The sequence below is a fragment of the Panicum virgatum genome, chromosome 2N, assembly GCF_016808335.1.
Source record: "Panicum virgatum strain AP13 chromosome 2N, P.virgatum_v5, whole genome shotgun sequence".
NCBI lineage: Eukaryota > Viridiplantae > Streptophyta > Magnoliopsida > Poales > Poaceae > Panicum > Panicum virgatum.
Genome location: NC_053146.1, coordinates 49634118 through 49653893, shown reverse-complemented (window position 1 = coordinate 49653893; position 19776 = coordinate 49634118). Strand labels below are relative to the sequence as shown.

General features: G+C 48.5%; 1 protein-coding gene across 1 annotated transcript; it reads right to left on the bottom strand.

The window, feature by feature from the left end:
- Window positions 1-744: 744 nt before the first annotated feature.
- LOC120660949 (protein DETOXIFICATION 27-like) lies at window positions 745-17159 on the bottom strand. The gene is made up of 8 exons (XM_039939609.1): window positions 16742-17159; window positions 2331-2872; window positions 2086-2172; window positions 1904-1960; window positions 1567-1805; window positions 1295-1413; window positions 1116-1202; window positions 745-970 (listed from the first exon to the last, which is right to left on the bottom strand). The coding sequence occupies exons 1-8, from the start codon at window positions 17000-17002 to the stop codon at window positions 923-925; spliced, it is 1440 nt and encodes a 479-aa protein (XP_039795543.1). The 5' UTR covers window positions 17003-17159; the 3' UTR covers window positions 745-922.
- Between the last annotated feature and the right edge of the window lie 2617 nt (window positions 17160-19776).

Sequence of the window (19776 nt, the reverse complement as noted above, 5' to 3'; positions counted from 1 at the left end):
CTCCTGAAAATATAACAGCCAGGAAATCAAGACGTTTTCTTCAGGAAAAATGTTGACAGGAGCCAGGAGGGATGACCTAGTGAAGGAATTGACCAGCATGCATATTGTTTTAGAAGCCTACAACATTTGTGGCATTTTAAAAGTCATCGTGTACCGGATAGCATAGGTTGGATTCCATTGAGGAGGAAATTAGGGCCTGGACTCTTGATACCATGCGTATTGGTTTCTCTCCAGCGCCACTTGTGAAGCATGTAGAGTCATAGGGACGTCCCGCTCATCTCCGAGCTGCCGGAGAAGACGGGAGGAGGCAGTGATAGACCAATTAACTAGCCGCTCCAAACTCGTTTGGTTAATGTCTGGCCGCTGAATCACGCTGGGCAATATGTTAATGCGATATGACTTAAGATTACCTACTATATTTAGTTGTATTATAATTCATCTATCACTTTTATGACCATGACCTTGACTTATGGATCCGTCACATTTTAGTTTCCCCCTCATCCGCTGTGCTTGATCCTGATTGATGTAGGAAGCCGGCAAATTCTTTTGCTATAGAGGGGAGTGGTCTCCAGAATGAGCGGATGATCGGTTGGCATCCGTACCAGATCCAGATGTGGCAGCTTGTTGTGGGACGGCATAGAAGAAGGATGAGATAGTGGGGGCCGATGAAAGAAGATGTTGTTACAAAGCAGAGCAGAGGAATTGGATTGGACTCTAACGGCTAGTCTGTTCATACTCGCTCCGTTCCAGAACATACATCGCTTTGATTTTTCTAGATTCACAGATTTAGATTTTTAGTATCAACTAGATGTATAAATATATTTAGATACATATCTACGAATATAAAAAAAGCTGCCGAAAACATGTGATAAGAGAGACGAAGATATAAACTACAACTAATTGCTGCCGATAGGCTCCTAGCTCACTTGGTGCTACTCCATTGCCGCACTCTGTTACCAGCTTTCAGCGCCTGCAAAACTGAAAAACATCAGGAGATGTTGCAACACAAAGGAAAAGTGATAAAAAGCCACCATGATGAGTCATCCCAAGATTACTCATATATTATGCAATAAAATGATTTGATGGCTCAAAGTTAACTGATAGAACTGACGAACCTCTTCATTCCAATCACATCGAAGGGTGATAAATGCCAGGATTAGAGTCTGCATCATTGTGCCGCCGATCATTCCAGCCCATATTCCCTGCAGAAATGGCCAACTAAATAAGTATAGACCACAAAATAACACACCCTATTGTTCAGCAATGTTTTTTTTTTTTTGCTGCAAAGTCATACAGGAACCCCGTAGTTGAAACCCCATCCTAGCAGAACACCAAGAGGAACACCGATCAAGTAGTAACTTCCGATGTTAACATAAGCAACCACTCCTTGCCAGCCTGATCCAATAGCTACTCCTGGAAATGTAACACTCGAGAAAGTTACATTATGACCATATCGGAAGAAAAATAGCAAGAGAAAATTAAAAGCAGTGAAGAAATCGCTCTCCCAAATTCTCCATCTTGCAACCATGCATGCCACCAAGTATTGTTGCGTTTCAGGGAACGTACCGGAGAGCACAGGTTGGATCCCGTTGAGGAGAATGGTGAGCGCGAGCAGAACGGAGATGTGATCAACCGCGTCGATCACGGCCTGGCTTGACGAGAAGATTATCGCGAGTTTGTCGTGGAAAATCAGGGCGAGCAAACTAACGAAGAGGCTGATCAGAAAGGACGTAGTCGTGGACACGATCGTGGCAAACTTTGCACCTTGTCCATTGGCCGCGCCAAGCTCATTAGCTACCCTCACCCTAGTAAACGTAACAATAAAAGGGAAATCGTTAAGGGATATCCATTAATTTGTGGGTGTTGTTTGATAACATTTGGATTATGTCATTCAGTTGCTTACCCAGTGCCTGCTAAAAATCCCATATGGATCATCATCTCCCAGCTAGTCAAACTCATACTGTCCAAGCAAAAGGGGAAAAATGAATAGTTAGACTTTGTGAGATTCATTATACTTATGCTATCAACCATTGTGAGATTATAGTTCTTCCTGAAAAGAAAACTGCTGAGAGATTGTCAGTTTACCAGATAGACAATGCATCCACAGATAGCTCGGCGTTCTTCATGAAACCCGTGAGGAAAACCAATATCCGGTAGTACCAATTCTCCAAGCTGTAGAAGAGAAGAAAAAAATGCAGTCTAAAGTTGTCACAGATTGTGATACGAAGCATTTAGCAGAGTGCCGGAACTACTGTACTAGAGACCATCAAAGATATGATATGAGAATTTGAGAATAGAGACACGCCCAAACACAATGCACTAGTACATACCACACCATGACACCCGAGGACGCGGACAAGGCGACGAACTCCTTCAAGCCCACGAACGCCGACGTCGAGAACCCGGTCCACGTCTCCGGACACCCGCCGCCGAGCGCGTAGGTGAGCAGCAGCGCCGCGAAGGCCACCCAGGACAGGTTGAACGCCATGGCCACGCCGAAGATCCCGAGCCCGAGGCAGCTCACCAGCAGCCACGTGGTGGCGACGTGCACGGCGAACACCGCCGCCGCCGCGGCCGCGGTGACCCAGTTCTTGCGCTGGCACTGCAGGAACGTAACGACCGGCAGGAGGACGGCGTACATGAAGTGCGACGGCAGGAAGCGCAGGCTGACGGAGCCCGCCTCGCGCGACAGCTCGGCGGACTGGCCCAGCGCGGCGAGCAGCTGCCCGCTGAAGACGTACATCGGGGAGAGGAGGACGGCGAAGGAGAGGAGGATGAGCCACGAGCGCTGCATGTAGATGCCCAGCATGTGGTGCTGCTTCGCCCCGTAGGCCTGGCCGCAGAGCGTCTCCAGGGCGCTCGCCATGCCGAGCTGAGATGAGACAGCACTGCAGTTAGTGCCATCCCTTACTGCGGAGTATTATGATTTGTAAGATACAAGGAAATTCTTGCGTTTTGAATCCGTTTGGTATTATTGGAATTCGATAGACAAGATTTTTAAATCCTTGCTTGCGACTACTGTCTACTGCATTTTTACGGCCACAAATCAATCCTATTTATAACAATCGTACTATTACTTGTAAAATGGAGGTTTGTTTTGAAGTCCCATGTAAAGTCATCTAGGATTCTAAATCGATGTCCTAAAAATAAAAAAATTCTAGAAATTCTCATAAAAAATCAGAAATACACAGCCATCAATACGACATCTCTAATCATTAGTCATTTGATTTATCTATATTTTCTAATAAATTAAACACATCTGATATTATGAAAATAAACTAAAGTAACCTCCTAAACATGCATCTAAATTACCCACCTCCGCTATTAATAATATTGTAAAAAAATTTAAAGCAACCCTTTAATCATCATGTAAATTATCCACCTATTCCATTATAAAAATAATGCAAATAACCTCCTAAATTTGCATATAGACTATCCAATTTTTTTCACTATTAAAAGTTAAATTAACCCCTAAATCTAAATTTGAATTATATAATTATAACAAATATTAAAGTGCACCAATATAAAATTCTAAATTATTATTTCTATTATTATAATATATTATTTGTGTTATCTTTTATATAAAATACTACTCACAGTATGTGTCATCATATATTCATATATGATGGAAGAGATAAGAATACTAATTCACTAACAAAGGATTGAGTTAAATATATATATTAAATGCACATGGAGGTGTGATGCAAAATAGAATCTATCAGAACTAGATAATGGTTAGGATATTTAATAGATGAAAGAGAACATGAAATAGATAATTATAATAAGGAAAAAGTTCAGTCTGCACTCTTGAACTATCATAAAAATTGTATTTTCAACCTTCAACTACAAAATCTGAAAATGGAGACCATCCAACTATAGAAACCGGACAAGTTTGGCCTTAGGATAGTTTCAAAGGTGATTTTTCATTTTGTGAAAATTTAAAATATTCAAATTAAAACTAAAAAATTCATAAGCAATCATTTTAAATTAAAAAAATATGAAACTAGTACCAAATTTTTTCTAAAAATGTAACCTGCCTACTGGCACTCTACTCCTCAATTATTTGGATCCAATTTTTTAATATTTTTATAATTTATTTGCTTGTAGTTATGCATATTATTTGAAATAAATAAGACTGGCCACATTTGTAGAAAAAATTGGTACAATTTCATTTTTTGGTTTCATATGAATTAGTTTTGATTTTTTTAGATTTAAGTATAATTTTTAAATTTTATAAAATACAAAACTATTTTCAAAACCATCCTAAGAGCCAAAGTTGTCTAGTTTTGATAGTTGGATGGCATTCATTATCTGGTTTTGTAGTTGAAGGTTGAAAATCCAACATTTATGATAGTTTAAAAATATAAATTGGATTTTTTTTCTCTTATAATATTAATTCTAATTAATTTGGGAGCAAAGGTTGATAGTCTAGCTACTCCGAATTACTTGTGCAAGCCGTGCATACTCCGAATTATTAGTAGGCGGTGGAAGCACAGGAGGTTGAAGCGCCCCGACCCGAAGATCAAGGCTAAACCATGTATTAATTATCGAATAAGGTCTCTGGCATAATACATGTTACATCAAGTGGAGTCCAGAGTCATACAGAGCTTTATTTAACACGTACATGAGGAGTAAAGTGACAACACAAAGCTACACAGAACAATCATAGGATAACAACTAGCATAACGACATACAGGACTAGCTCTTCATCCATCACGGCTCCACTCGATCAGCTTGGGTGCGGACACGATCTACTCGTAGTCTTCCGGCACAAAGTCTAGATCCTCTGGAGGAAAATCAACAGGGGTGAGTACAAAAGTACTCAGCAAGCTCCACCTCACCCTACGGGAGGGGACTGACATGCACGACACATAACAAGCACATTCTACTAACAATGCAACTAATGGTATGCAACCCCTTCCTAACACAACCCACAATAGGTAGCTCACTAGTTGTCAGGACCACACCGTAGCCTGTCCATACCGTGGACACGGACCATTCGAATGGATTATACACTCTGCAGAGGTCGTACACTGTACCCACAAGCTCGACTGCCCGAACGGACAACCGACATAGCCGACACCCAGCCGTGGTCACGCCCCAGCCCGGCCGCACAACCCTCGGGCCCTGACCCCAATGGTCTATGCCCGTAAACCATCCCTGCGACCGTCAGGCTAACCAGTGGGATTAGGCTAAGTCCGGCCCATACCGGAACCTGTGGTCGTACTAAAGTAAGCTAGGTGAGATGTCAAAACAACTCGGTCCTTATGGTTCACCAGGGCAGCAACCATTTCTCAACATGTCAACTCGAGCCTACCACCACGGTAGCACTCAGCTGCCAGTCTACCACCACGGTAGCGCCGGCTCCAGCATACCCAGCTGCCCTAGCCTCAGCCAAAACCCTTCATATCCTAGTCTCAACTCTGGATATGCATAACTACTCATATGCATGTATGAGCACACTCAATCACTCAAGTACCGGTATATGTAATCGATCCTAAACCAGGGCTACAACTAGACGTCCTCACATGGATGCAACCGCTCACGTAGGGGTCGATGAAACTTGCCTTCGCTTTCGTACGTGTCGGCGGCGGCGGCTTCCTGCTCGCGGTACGGGTCTTCTAGTTCCTTGGCAGGCTCCTCCTCGGTCACTCCGTGATCTACGAGTGAAAACGGCACAACCGGCAAACAAACACAAGCAAGCAATAAGCTCAAATGGAGATGAAAATAGGAGGAATAGATAATATATGATTTGAGGAGAGTTTAGAAAAAAGAGCTACGTAAAAAGGAGTTGATATGAAGGAGATATTGAGTTTTTGGTTGGTAGAATGATTTGGATTAAGTGCTCACGGCCTGGTGGGTGTTTTGGGCTTTTGTTGTGGAGTTAATGGTCGGGAGAGCTGCCTGCCATCTCACCTTGGCGCGGAACAGCTCGAGGAAGAGGACCAATTGTTGGAGCTTCGTCTCGTGAGTGAGCTGGGCTCGGAAGAAGTGGTTCAGCTGGCGGAGTGAAGAGGCTCGGTGTGCTTGGGCTGGTGACGGGGCTCGTCACGGCCTTGCTCCTTTTATAGGCGAGGAGAGCAGCGGCGTCGCGCAAGGACGGGCGACGGCGTGGGCTGCGGCAGCTCGTCGTCAACGCGAACAGTGGCAGCACTGAAGGCGCGAGCGCCCAGGCGGCAAAGCCGGCGAGGGCGCTGCAGCGGCGTGGGCGAGGTAGGGACGCGAGAGTGGGCGACACGGCGTGATGCCGGCGGCAGTGCGCGGTCCCGTCGTGGGGCCGGCGTGTCGCGCGTGCGCGAGTGAGAGCGAGCGGGTGAGGCGGTTCGGCGGAAAAATCTCGGCCGGCACTGTGCGTGGCGACCCCGATTTTTAGGGAGGTGAGTGCTGCCATGACGGGTCTTTTCAAGGTCAATGGTGTGGGTACTCTGTGGCTTCCAGGAAATGATGAAGTTATGGCAAAGGAGGTAGATGCTGTCATGATTGTCTGGAAATTATGGCATGGTACGTTGACTCGAGAGGCTTTTATGGAAAGAGACAAGATGATTTTTGTCGTAGGTGCAAGCATGCGTATGCTGGTTACTGGAGGGAATGAATGTACTAACACAAGGCAAGAGTATAAAATAGTTTACCTAGTAGTTATGTAATACCTCATATAATATTAGTATTATTTTACGTTACTAGTTTAATTGTAACATAAGTTTTATTTTAGTGATTGTTGGAAATTGAGGTGGCCCTACTAAGTTGAGGATCTACACCAACTCACTTCAGAGTCGGTCAGCATCTAGTTACTTAGTGTACCGGGTCCTTTTGACGGCAGGGCCGCCTTTTGCTTCCGGGAGGCAGAGCCTACCAACAGATGAAGCTGGCTTCCGGGTGGCAGAGCCAACCTTCGATGAAGCCCAGACCCTTTTGTGATCCCGGGTGGCAGAGCCAACCTTCGATAGATCACAACTTATACACTAAGTACTTAAACTTAACCGGGAGACTAACACTTATAAAGACACTTACCTTATTGGAGCAACAAAGGAACACACCTAGCACACTCTACCTATGCTCACTTCTACCATGCCCTTGGATGTGTGTGGGATGGAGTGGAGTAGTATGGCATGGCAAGGGGTGGCACTCTCCTTATATAGGCACCCATACCCTCTTGGATGAGTGACACATGTCACACTCTAGGAGGTTCCCTACAAATATCTAAGTTCCCTACAAATATCTAATTCTAGAAAATTCTAAATGTTTACCATGACAAGAAAATATCCAAGCTTCTTGTCTTCTTATGATTCTTGTGAAACATTCTAGAACCTTGTCATGGTGAACAAAATTACGCCATGGTTTATTCATATTTTTATAGAACCTTCTAGAAGTTTGCATTATAAATTTCAACACTCCCCCTTAATCGTGATGAAAACTGGGATGTTACAAACCTACCCCACTTAGGTTGAATCTCGTCCTCGAGATTCAGCTTCACCACTAAAGAGACTGGGAAACTCGGCTCGGAGCGCGTCTTCTCTCTCCCAAGTTGCTTCTGCTTCCGAATGCCTGCTCCACTGAACTCGGCAAATCCTGACTTCTGAGTTGCGGGTTCTTCGCGTCACAGTGTCCAGAATTTTTACTGGTACCTCTTGATATCTGAGATCATCCTGCAGGTCGATTGTCTCTGGGGCCACTTGTTCTTCTGGTACTCGCAGGCACTTTCTGAGTTGGGACACATGGAATACATCATGTACATCTGACATCTCTGCTGGCAACTGAAGTTTATAGGCTATCGCTCCCACTTTCTTGATAATTGGGAAAGGTCCAATGTAACGTGGAGCCAACTTTCCTCGTACCTGGAATCTGCGTGTGCCGCGAATTGGGGAAACTTTAAGGTACACATAGTCTAAAACTTCGAAGGTGAGAGTATGTCTTCTTTTATCGGCATAACTTTTCTGGCGGGATTGAGCTGCCTTTAGATTCTCTCTGATTTCTGCTATCTTGTCTTCTGCTTCTTTAATAAAATCTGGGCCCTCAATAATGCGGTCATCGACTTCGGTCCACATGAGAGGTGTGCGACACTTCCTCCCGTAGAGGGCTTCAAACGGCGACATCTTTAAGCTTGACTGGTAGCTGTTGTTGTAAGAGAACTCTGCATATGGCAAACTGTCTTCCCAATATTTGCCATAAGTAAGAACACAGGCTCTTAGCATGTCTTCAAGGATCTGATTAACTCTTTCGGTCTGGCCATCAGTCTGAGGATGATAGGCTGAACTGAAGTCCAACTTTGTACCGAGTGCTTCATGTAACCTGCTCCAGAATCTCGAAGTGAACTGGGTGCCTCTATCTGACACAATCCTCTTAGGTACTCCATGCAACTTCACAATACGCTCAATATATAATTTGGCTAATCTATCACCTCCATAAGTGGTACGCACTGGGATGAAGTGTGCCACTTTAGTGAGTCGATCAACAATTACCCAAACTGAGTCATGACCACTCTGGGTTCTTGGTAGACCGGTGATAAAATCCATACTAACTTCATCCCACTTCCATACTGGGATCGGCAACGGCTGGAGTAATCCACTGGGCTTCTGATGCTCTGCCTTGACCCTTTTGCACACATCACAATGAGCGACGAATCGAGCGATATCCCCCTTCATACCATTCCACCAATACTTCTCCTTAAGGTCCAGGTACATTTTCGTAGTGCCAGGGTGAATGGAATAGGCTGAGTTATGGACTTCATCCAAGATGGTCCTGCGGAAATGACCTTGCTTAGGCACACATAATCTCTTCTTGAACCACAAGACTCCGTCTTTATCTACTCTGAAATCTGGGGCTTTACCTTCACTATTGCGACCTTTAATCCATACCAATCTTTTATCCTCCATCTGAGCCTCCTTTATCTGGTCATCCAGGACGGGATGGACACTAAGGTTATAGTTGCAAGAGCGGCGTACAACCCTTAGGTTCAACTTCCTCATTTCTTCACTCAGTTCTGGGGCTTGTGTGACTAAGTGATGGCAATATGCTTTACGACTGAGCGCATCAGCCACCACATTAGCCTTTCCAGGGTGGTAATGAATTTCCAAATCATAGTCTTTGATCAACTCCAACCATCTTCTCTGTCTAAGGTTGAGGTCTGACTGGGTGAAAATGTACTTCAGGCTCTTGTGATCCGTGTAGATTTCACACTTATTCCCAATCAGATAATGTCTCCAAATCTTGAGGGCATGCACTACTGCAGCTAATTCCAAGTCATGGGTGGGGTAGTTCTGCTCATGTGTTCTCAACTGTCTTGAGGCATAAGCTACAACTCTTCCTTCTTGCATAAGTACACAACCCAATCCTTGTCGGGATGCGTCGCAATAAACGACAAAGCTCTTCTGATTATCCGGCAAGACTAGCACTGGGGCAGAAGTTAGTCCCCTCTTCAACTCTTGAAAGCTTCTCTCGCAAGCTTCAGACCAAACAAACTTCGTGTCCTTCCGGAGTAACTCAGTCATAGGCCGGGCTATCTTAGAGAAACTTTCGATGAATCTCCGGTAATAGCCGGCTAATCCCAAGAAACTCCTGATCTCCAAGGCTGAGGTTGGTTGCTTCCATTCTGATACTGCCTTGACCTTTTCTGGATCCACTTCAACACCTTCAGCTGTTAAGACATGACCCAGAAAACTGACTCTCTGCAGCCAGAATTCACACTTGCTAAACTTGGCATACAACTGGTGTTTTCTGAGCTTTCCTAGCACAATTCTGAGATGTTGTCCATGCTCCTCAGCACTCTTAGAGTAGACCAGTATGTCATCTATGAATACCACGACGAACCGATCTAACTCTTCCATAAACACCTTATTCATGAGGGTCATGAAAAAGGCAGGGGCATTGGTCAGACCAAAAGGCATCACTGTGAACTCATACTGGCCATAACGGGTCCTGAAGGCTGTCTTGGAGATGTCCTCTTGTCGCACTCTGAGCTGATGATAACCTGACCTTAGATCTATCTTGGAGAAGAACTTAGCTCCCTTCAGCTGATCAAACAGGTCATCAATCCGAGGCAGAGGTTACTTGTTCTTGATGGTGACTGCATTCAGATCACAGTAGTCCACACAAAGTCTCATGCTTCCATCTTTCTTCTTCACAAAGAGCACTGGGGCTCCCCACGGAGAAGCAGCGGGTCTAATAAATCCCTTTTGTTGAAGCTCTTCAAGCTGCTTCTTCAACTCGGCAAGCTCTGGGGCTGCTAACCGATAGGCATTCTTTACTATAGGCTTAGTTCCAGGGACTAAGTCAATAGTGAACTCTACATCTCTTTCTGGAGGCATATCGGGTAATTCATCTGGGAACACATCTGCGAACTCCCAAACTACTGGCACCTCTTCTGGGGATTCTGCTTGAATGTGGTTCACCATGGAGTCTGACAGGCTAAGCTGGATTTGGCATGTGACTGTTAACCCTTGGCGGTTGGTGACTGTCACTGCTCTCTCAGCACAGGCTACGTTTCCGCGGTGCTTGGTGAGCCAGTCCATACCGAGTATGACATCTATCCCTTTGGAAGTAAGGACTACTAGGTCGGCAAGGAATACTACCCCACTTAGGTTTATAGGGATATCTAAGACACCTAAGTGGCAAGGTATATGACCTCCAGGGGAATGGGTTATTAGTGGCCTCTTAAGGGCTATAGTAGGTATATCATGCTTTTACACAAAGTGGGAGGAGATAAAGGAATGCGATGCTCCAAAATCAAAAAGCACTGAGGCTAGAGCTGATTGGACCAGAAACTCACCGAGAATCACTCCTGGTGCATCCTCTGCTTCTTCAGCATTCACATGATTCACTTTTGCCTTGCCGAAGGACTGTTGCTGGCTCTTAGCTGGTGTTGCACGGTTGGCTCCAGTCGGCTGTTTTGGTCCTTGAACGGAGTTGGAGAAAATAGAAGGGGCGGGCTGATTGAGATACGGACAGTTGGTCTTGTAGTGTCCGGCTTCGCGGCAGTGGAAACAGGTCTTCACATTGGTCACTTGACTTCCACCCGACGGTTGGGTGCGTAAGGTGTTCTGGGTCTTCATAACAGGTGCTGATTGGGCTGGCTTCTGGAAAGAACCGGGGTGCGCTTTGAATGAAAAGGTACCCTGGCTCCTCGGGCCTGAGTGAGCCAGATACTGGGTCCTCTGAAACTTCTCCAACTGCTGGGGTTTCTTGCTTTCAAATCAACGTTTGCGCTCACCGAGTTCCGCCTTCCTGTTTCTCTCAGTGGTGATAGCCCTGTTGACCATAGCATTAAAGTCACTGTGGGTGGTGACTTCAACCAAGGTCCTGATTTCAGGGTTAAGCCCACCAAGGAAAGCTTCTTGCTTCTTCTCGTCATCATTGATATCCTCTGGTGCATAACGAGACAACTCTGTGAACTTATGAAGATACTCTGTCACAGTCATACCACCTTGACAAAGCTTCCTGAACTCATCCCTCTTGAGCTTCATAACACTGCTGGGAATGTGATGTTCTCTGAAGATCTTGACAAAGTCAGCCCATACCATCTCATTAGCGTTTTCATTTATTTCTCGGTAACTCTGCCACCAAGCAAGGGCTGGTCCCTTTAACTGTTGTACTGCGAGCAAAACCTTGTCTCTATCATCTGCATGGACCACTTCAAGCTTCATTTCAATTTCTCGCAGCCAATCATCTGCCTCAATAGGGTTATCAGATCCTCCAAACTTAGGTGGCTGCAAGCGGTTGAAATCTGCAATTCTGCTGCCATTGCCATTATGTTGCATTGCAGGTCTATTGTTGCCAAGATTGCCTTGAGCTTGAGCTGTGAGAGTGGTCACAAGAACTTGGAGGAGTTGGTTCTGCTGCTGTATTATGGCTGCCAGATCAATGGGTGCTGGGGCACGGGGAGGTAGCGGCGGTAGGTGTTCATTTTCTGGTGCTTCTGGGGCTACATTCAGAGGGGCTTGGTTTCTCGGGTTGACCTCGTCACCGTCTTCCTGAGCATGGAGTCCCTAGACTCGGCTCGAGCGACGAGACATCTACGGTCAAGGAGGGCAAGATTAGGTGACTCCCCTAGTATAATGCTGGGGTAGATTTGTATATATAATAGCACACAACACAAACGAATCATTCAAGCACCACACAAGCATTCATTCAAACAAGCAGGGATACATGACACGACGGATTACAATAACGCGGCTCGACTTTTAAGGGTCGGCCGGGACGACTCGACTACTGAACCCTACAACACGGTCTTCGGGGTCACTGTTTCCGGGATCTCGGGGAGACGCGGGAGGCGTGGGTGGCACTGATTCACAAATCCTCCTGCGTGGTTGGGACGAGGAACACAGCGGAATTCCTTCTAGGATTAGCGGCTCCACGGCAGTCCTAGGATGGCGTTCCTTGCGCTTGGCACGGTCCACTAGGTAGACACCCCTAAGGAGCTGACTGTGGCGATCTGCCTGCTCCCTAAGGTTCTCTTCGGCCATGGCAAGGCGGCTTTCAGCTTCGGCTGCTCGGGCTTCTGCCTGGGCTACGGCCAGTTTAGCCCTACGCCAACGGGACTCCGCTTCCTCAGCATGCTGGATTAAATCTCTCACACGCTGATGCAGTTGGTCGCACAAATCGTCGAGGCTAAGCAAATAGCCAGACATAGCGACAACTGTGGGGTTCTTCTCTGTCCCTGCGGGGCTCTCCAGGTTGCGGATCCTCGCCGCCCAAGCAGGACGGTTTCGATCCAGCGGGGGAAAGTACTTCATGGGAGTGGAACCCAAGTGCCATTCAAACATCTGGCACAGGTACCGCAGCGCCTTGCGAGCTGCAAGTTGAATGGTGTCAGGCATACGGGCTCCAGTGGCGGTGACGCTCCAAGGTTGCATCTCCAAGTACTTGTCACTGGCACCAATATGGATAGTGACCTCACAACTTTCGGTGCCATGCTCCACAAACTCGCGACCCACGTACTCCAGTCGTTCGGGAATACCAAGTCGCACCGTGGCAGCATAAAGCACCCTGGGGAATCCATCTTCGTTGATGCAGTAGGTGGTGGTCCAGTCATCTGCCATCTGATTTTCAAGGGTAGGGTTAGCATAACAAGGATAAAGTTTAAGGAGTAATATATTTTCAAGGATTGACCATCCTAGGGCTCCTACGGTCATCGTTTACTACCAGTTCACGTCCTACAGCCAAGCATTGCTCTGATACCACCTGAAGCGCCCCGACCGGAAGATCAAGGCTAAACCATGTATTAATTACCGAATAAGGTCTCCGGCATAATACATGTTACATAAAGTGGAGTCCAGAGTCATACAGAGCTTTATTTAACACGTACATGAGGAGTAAAGTGACAACACAAAGCTGCACAGAACAATCATAGGATAACAACTAGCATAACGACATACAGGACTAGCTCTTCATCCATCACGGCTCCACTCGATCAGCTTGGATGCGGACACGATCTACTCGTAGTCTTCCGGCACAAAGTCTGGATCCTCTGGAGGAAAATCAACAGGGGTGAGTACAAAAGTACTCAGCAAGCTCCACCTCACCCTACGGGAGGGGACTGACATGCACGACACATAATAAGCACATTCTACTAACAATGCAACTAATGGTATGCAACCCCTTCCCAACACAACCCACAATAGGTAGCTCACTAGTTGTCAGGACCACACCGTAGCCTGTCCATACCGTGGACACGGACCATTCGAATGGATTATACACTCTGCAGAGGTCGTACACTGTACCCACAAGCTCGACTGCCCGAACGGACAATCGACATAGCCGACACCCAGCCGTGGTCACGCCCCAGCCCGGCCGCACAACCCTCGGGCCCTGACCCCAATGGTCTATGCCCGTAAACCATCCCTGCGACCGTCAGGCTAACCAGTGGGATTAGGCTAAGTCCGGCCCATACCGGAACCTGTGGTCGTACTAAAGTAAGCTAGGTGAGATGTCAAAACAACTCGGTCCTTATGGTTCACCAGGGCAGCAACCATTCCTCAACATGTCAACTCGAGCCTACCACCACGATAGCACTCACCTGCCAGTCTACCACCACGGTAGCGCCTGCTCCAGCATACCCAGCTGCCCTAGCCTCAGCCAAAACCCTTCATATCCTAGTCTCAACTCTGGATATGCATAACTACTCATATGTATGTATGAGCACACTCAATCACTCAAGTACCGGTATATGTAATTGATCCTAAACCAGGGCTACAACTAGACGTCCTCACATGGATGCAACCGCTCACGTAGGGGTCGATGAAACTTGCCTTCGCTTTCGTACGCGGCGGCGGCGGCGGCTTCCTGCTTGCGGTACGGGTCTTCTGGTTCCTTGGCAGGCTCCTCCTCGGTCACTCCGTGATCTACGAGCGAAAACGGCACAACCGGCAAACAAACACAAGCAAGCAATAAGCTCAAATGGAGATGAAAATAGGAGGAATAGATAATATATGATTTGAGGAGAGTTTAGGAAAAAGAGCTACGTAAAAAAGAGTTGATATGAAGGAGATATTGAGTTTTTGGTTGGTAGAATGATTTGGATTAAGTGCTCACGGCCTGGTGGGTGTTTTGGGCTTTTGTTGTTGAGTTAATGGTCGGGAGAGCTGCCTGCCATCTCACCTTGGCGCGGAACAGCTCGAGGAAGAGGACCAATTGTTGGAGCTTCGTCTCGTGAGTGAGCTGGGCTCGGAAGAAGTGGTTCAGCTGGCGGAGTGAAGAGGCTCGGTGTGCTTGGGCTGGTGACGGGGCTCGTCACGGACTTGCTCCTTTTATAGGCGAGGAGAGCAGCAGCGGCGTCACGCAAGGACGGGCGACGGCGTGGGCTGCGGCAGCTCGTCGTCAACGCGAACAGTGGCAGCACTGAAGGCGCGAGCGCCGAGGCGGCAAAGCCGGCGAGGGCGCTGCAGCGGCGTGGGCGAGGTAGGGACGCGGGAGTGGGCGACACGGCGTGATGCCGGCGGCAGTGCGCGGTCCCGTCGTGGGAGCGGCGTGTCGCGCGTGCGTGAGTGAGAGCGAGCGGGTGAGGCGGTTCGGCGGAAAAATCTCGGCCGGCACTGTGCGTGGCGACCCCGATTATTAGGGAGGTGAGTGCTGCCATGACGGGTCTTTTCAAGGTCAATGGTGTGGGTACTCTGTGGCTTCCAGGGAACGATGAAGTTATGGCAAAAGAGATAGGTGCTGTCATGATTGTCTGGAAATTATGGCATGGTACGTTGACTCGAGAGGCTTTTATGGAAAGAGACGAGATGATTTTTGTCGTAGGTGCAAGCATGCGTATGCTGGTTACTGGATGGAATGAATGTACTAACACAAGGCAAGAGTATAAAATAGTTTACCTAGTAGTTATGTAATACCGCATATAATGTTAGTATTATTTTACGTTACTAGTTTAATTGCAACATAAGTTTTATTTTAGTTATTGTTGGAAATTGAGGTGGCCCTACTAAGTTGAGGATCTACACCAACTCACTTCAGAGTCGGTCAGCATCTAGTTACTTAGTGTACCGGGTCCTTTTGACGGCAGGGCCGCCTTTTGCTTCCGGGAGACAGAGCCTACCAACAGATGAAGCTGGCTTCCGGGTGGCAGAGCCAACCTTCGATGAAGCCCAGACCCTTTTGTGATCCCGGGTGGCAGAGCCAACATTCGATGGATCACAACTTATACACTAAGTACTTAAACTTAACCGGGAGACTAACACTTATAAAGACACTTATCTTATTGGAGCAACAAAGGAACACACCTAGCACACTCTACCTATGCTCACTTCTACCATGCCCTTGGATGTGTGTGGGATGGAGTGGAGTAGTATGGCATGGCAAGGGGTGACACCCTCCTTATATAGGCACACATACCCTCTTGGATGAGTGACACATGTCACACTCTAGGAGGTTCCCTACAAATATCTAAGTTCCCTACAAATATCTAATTCTAGAAAATTCTAAATGTTTACCATGACAAGAAAATATCCAAGCTTCTTGTCTTCTTATGATTCTTGTGGAACATTCTAGAACTTTGTCATGGTGAACAAAATTACGCCATGGTTTATTCATATTTTTATAGAACCTTCTAGAAGTTTGTATTATAAATTTCAACACTCCCCCTTAATCGTGATGAAAACTGAGATGTTACAGAGGTGATACGATACGCAAAGTTGAGAAGATGCGGCTTGGCTAAGCCTAGCTCCGTGGAAACGGCTGCTACTCTCGTTTCCACTGAGCGAGGCCAACGACCTCTCACTGCACAGCTAGGGGCAGGCTAAAGGGGCTTGTACAGGCATCCAAATGCGATTTAAGGCTTTGTTTAGTTGGTGAACATTTTTCTATAATATCCATCACATCGAATCTTCGGACACATGTATGGAGCATTAAATGTAGTTGAAAAAAATAACTAATTACATAGTCTAACTGATTAGCATGAGATAAATCTTTTAAACTTAATTAGTTCATAATTTGATATTATTTGTCAAGTAACAACGAAATGTGCTACAGTACTAAAACCCAAAAAATTTTCCCAACTAAACACACTCTTAGGTGGCTACCGGAAGCCTAGTTGGAGGTTGGCCACCCAACCAAACAAATCCTTAATATAGAATAGTGAGTCAAAATGTCAAATGTATGTTGGTCTCCCTTCCACTCCATTGTCTAAAAAAAATATGACAGCATGCTTCCCAGAGAGGCCAACGCCTCCATTGCATTGGACACCGGAGAGAGGTCAACGACGGATGGGTGTGGATCCAAGGCCGTACCAAGAGAGAGAGAGAGGCGCACGCACCAGCATGGCGAAGTTGAAGCCGTCGACCACGGTGTTGGCCATGGCGAAGGCGGCGAGGTCGAGGTCGCCGAGGTGGCCGGCGAAGGACTGGCTGACGATGTTCATGGAGGAGAACACCAGGTTTATGAACACCGCCGGGCCGACGACCTCCCCCAGCTTCTTGGACTCCTCCCACACCTCCTCCGCCAGGCGCCGTCCTCCGCCCCTCTTCTCCGGCGGCGGGATCCTCGGGAGCAGCGGCGCCGCGCTCTGACCCTCCATGCCGGCCCGCGGGGAATGAGGCCGCTCGCAGTCGAATCAGCCGCCCGGCTAGATCGAGGCTTAATCGCCACGTATATATGAGGCGCTGTTGTAGTATATGCTGGAGGGAGAGGGACGGGCCGGAGCGCACGACCGAGCAAGCAACTCACTAATGCTCGACCGCCACGACCCCGTCTGCGCTTGGCCATTAGATATTGCTGGCGGCATGCGTGCCGCACACGCTGAGCAAAGCAATACTCCTACTCCGCAGGATTTTACTCCCCACCCCCCACCCCGATCGATCAGGTTCGTGATGGGTGCCTGCAGCTCGTTGAGTTTGAGCCGCACATGGCATGTCTCTGGCTGCCAAGGTTAACCAAACCGGTGGGAACCGGTCCGGTTTGACCGGTTACCGGTCAAACCGGTCCGGTCCGGTTCCGGTTCCGGCCGGTACCTAACCGGCCAAAATTCAAATTTTAAATTTGAATTCAAAAAATGAAAAATTCCCAAAAAATTCCTAAAAATACTTCAAGCTGTGATGAATCTAATGGTGTCAAATTTTCTCAAAAATTCATTCATTTAGTATAGTTTGTGGGAATTTAAAGTTAAATCAAAAAAGAAAAAGAAAAAAATGGACCGGCCCATGAAGGCCCACCGATCAAACCGGTCAAACCGGCGGGTAAACCGGTCAAACCGGTCGGTAAACCGGTAAAACCGGCCGGTAAACCGGTTGCACGGGAGCTTTTGAATTTCAAACCGGTCAAACCGACCGGTAAACCGGTAAAACCGGCCGGTAAACCGGTCGGAACCGGTTGCACGGGAAAATTTGAATTTATTTGAATTTGGATTTGAATTCAACCGGTTTCCACCGGTAACCGGTCAAACCGGTCCGGTAAACCGGAACCGGAGCCCGGCGGTTACCGGAAACCGGTTGGGAAATAAAACCCTGCTGGCTGCTCGGCGCCGCTACGGGGGATTGCGGGTGGGCCTCCTCGCGCACGAGGACCACGCGTGCCAGCGGCGACCCTCATCGTCTGGACCCGTGGAGTGGAGGCGGCCGAGCCCCGCCCTGCGACCGCGACACGCCGGGGGATTGCGATCGCGATACCGCCAGCAAGTCTAGTCCGGCCCCACCGCCCCTCGCGCTCCCACGCACGGGCACGTCGCCCACTGGCGCCGGCGCCTCGGGCTCGCGGTCACGGACGCGCGCCGAATCGGCATGGTCCGCGGAGGTCAGGATATTGTCCGTTTGCCCACTGTTTGTTCCGTCTAGTATCGCGTCTGAATTGGGAAATTAGGGAGATGCCTGACTGGCTGACTATGACGTCTCTTTTCTATACTATAATTAATAAATATAATATATACAAATTATAAAGTTAAAAGAATTGAAACCATTCTCATCAAGATTAGATCCACCGTACTCTCACGGAGGCTTCACTCGTCGGTCCGGAAGGTTTAACCAAATAAGATTACGAAAAATATTTTCACCTTACCTAAATGTGAAAATACTTTTAACCAAACCCTTCTACAAATCCACATGGCATACCCACACTTTACATGCCATTAAACCCCTGAATTTTGGATCAAGCGCTTTTTTATAAGTAGTCGCCACAATTTACTTTCCAAAGGTCTATTGACCATGTTTTTATGGAAAGCAAATTGATTGGCCGGCTGGCTACCTAAACCACTGGCGCCACTGTTCTCCAAGCCACCAGCAGCCCACGTCGTTTCGTCGCTGCACCCTGCTAGAGTTAATGTTAGAGCATCATTAAGAGGATAGCTAAAAGGGACCGTATCCTATGGAAACCAATCCTCTTGTGTAAACTTTGGAAACCCCAATCAAAGCCACAAGATCCTCATCCAAGGGCTCTCTCTAGAGATGGATTCGTTTAGCACTTAAACCCTTCCACCAGCCAAACTAATCACACTTTTCTGGAAACCCCCCTGCACAACATCCCCTCCAGCGCCCAGCCCCCCTCGCACTTGCCCTGTTTCTCCCCAAAAGTCCGCCGCCCCGACCTCGGCCCTCTGCCTGTGGTGCTCCGCCGCCTCCCACCGGCGGCGAGCTCCGCCGGCCGCCGGCCGTCGCCCGTCACGGGGAGCCGCCCATGGAGGTCCACGGGCCCTCGGCCGTCAGGAGGACGCCGCCCCTGGAGGTCTAGGGCCCCTCACCCAACAAGGGATGCCGCCCCTGGAGGTCCAGGCCCGTCGCCCAACACGGGGCGCCGGCCATGGAGGTACGCGGCCCCGCGCCCGTCAACGCGCTCCTGAACGGTCACTGCAAGGAGGGGGAGCCGCTCAGGGCGTTCGCGCTGCTCATGGAGATGTGCGGCGACGAGCGCGGCTACTCGCCGGATATGATCAGCTTCGAGGCGGCCGACCGCGCGCTGGACACGCTGGCGGGGGCCTGTGCCGGCGGTGCGCGACGGACGTCTTGGCGCTGGGCGACGTCGGGAGGTGTTCGCGAACCTGGTGGCGTCCGGGCACGAGCCGGTGTCGTACATGTACTGCCTGATGGCGCTGGCGCGCGGCGGCGAGGTGGACGCGGCCGTGGCGCTGTTGGAGGAGATGGTGCGCCGGGGGTACATCCTGCGGAAGCGCGCTTACACGGATGTGGTGCGCGCGCTCTGCGACCGGGGCCAGGCCCGCGACGTGATGCGGGTGCTTGTGCTAGTGATGATCGTGCGGGACTTCGTGCCGGGGCGGAACGCGTTCGACGCGCTGCTGGGCGAGCTCGGCCGGCAGGGGCGGTGGACCGACGCCATGGCCGTGTACGCCGCCGCCGTGAAGCGCAG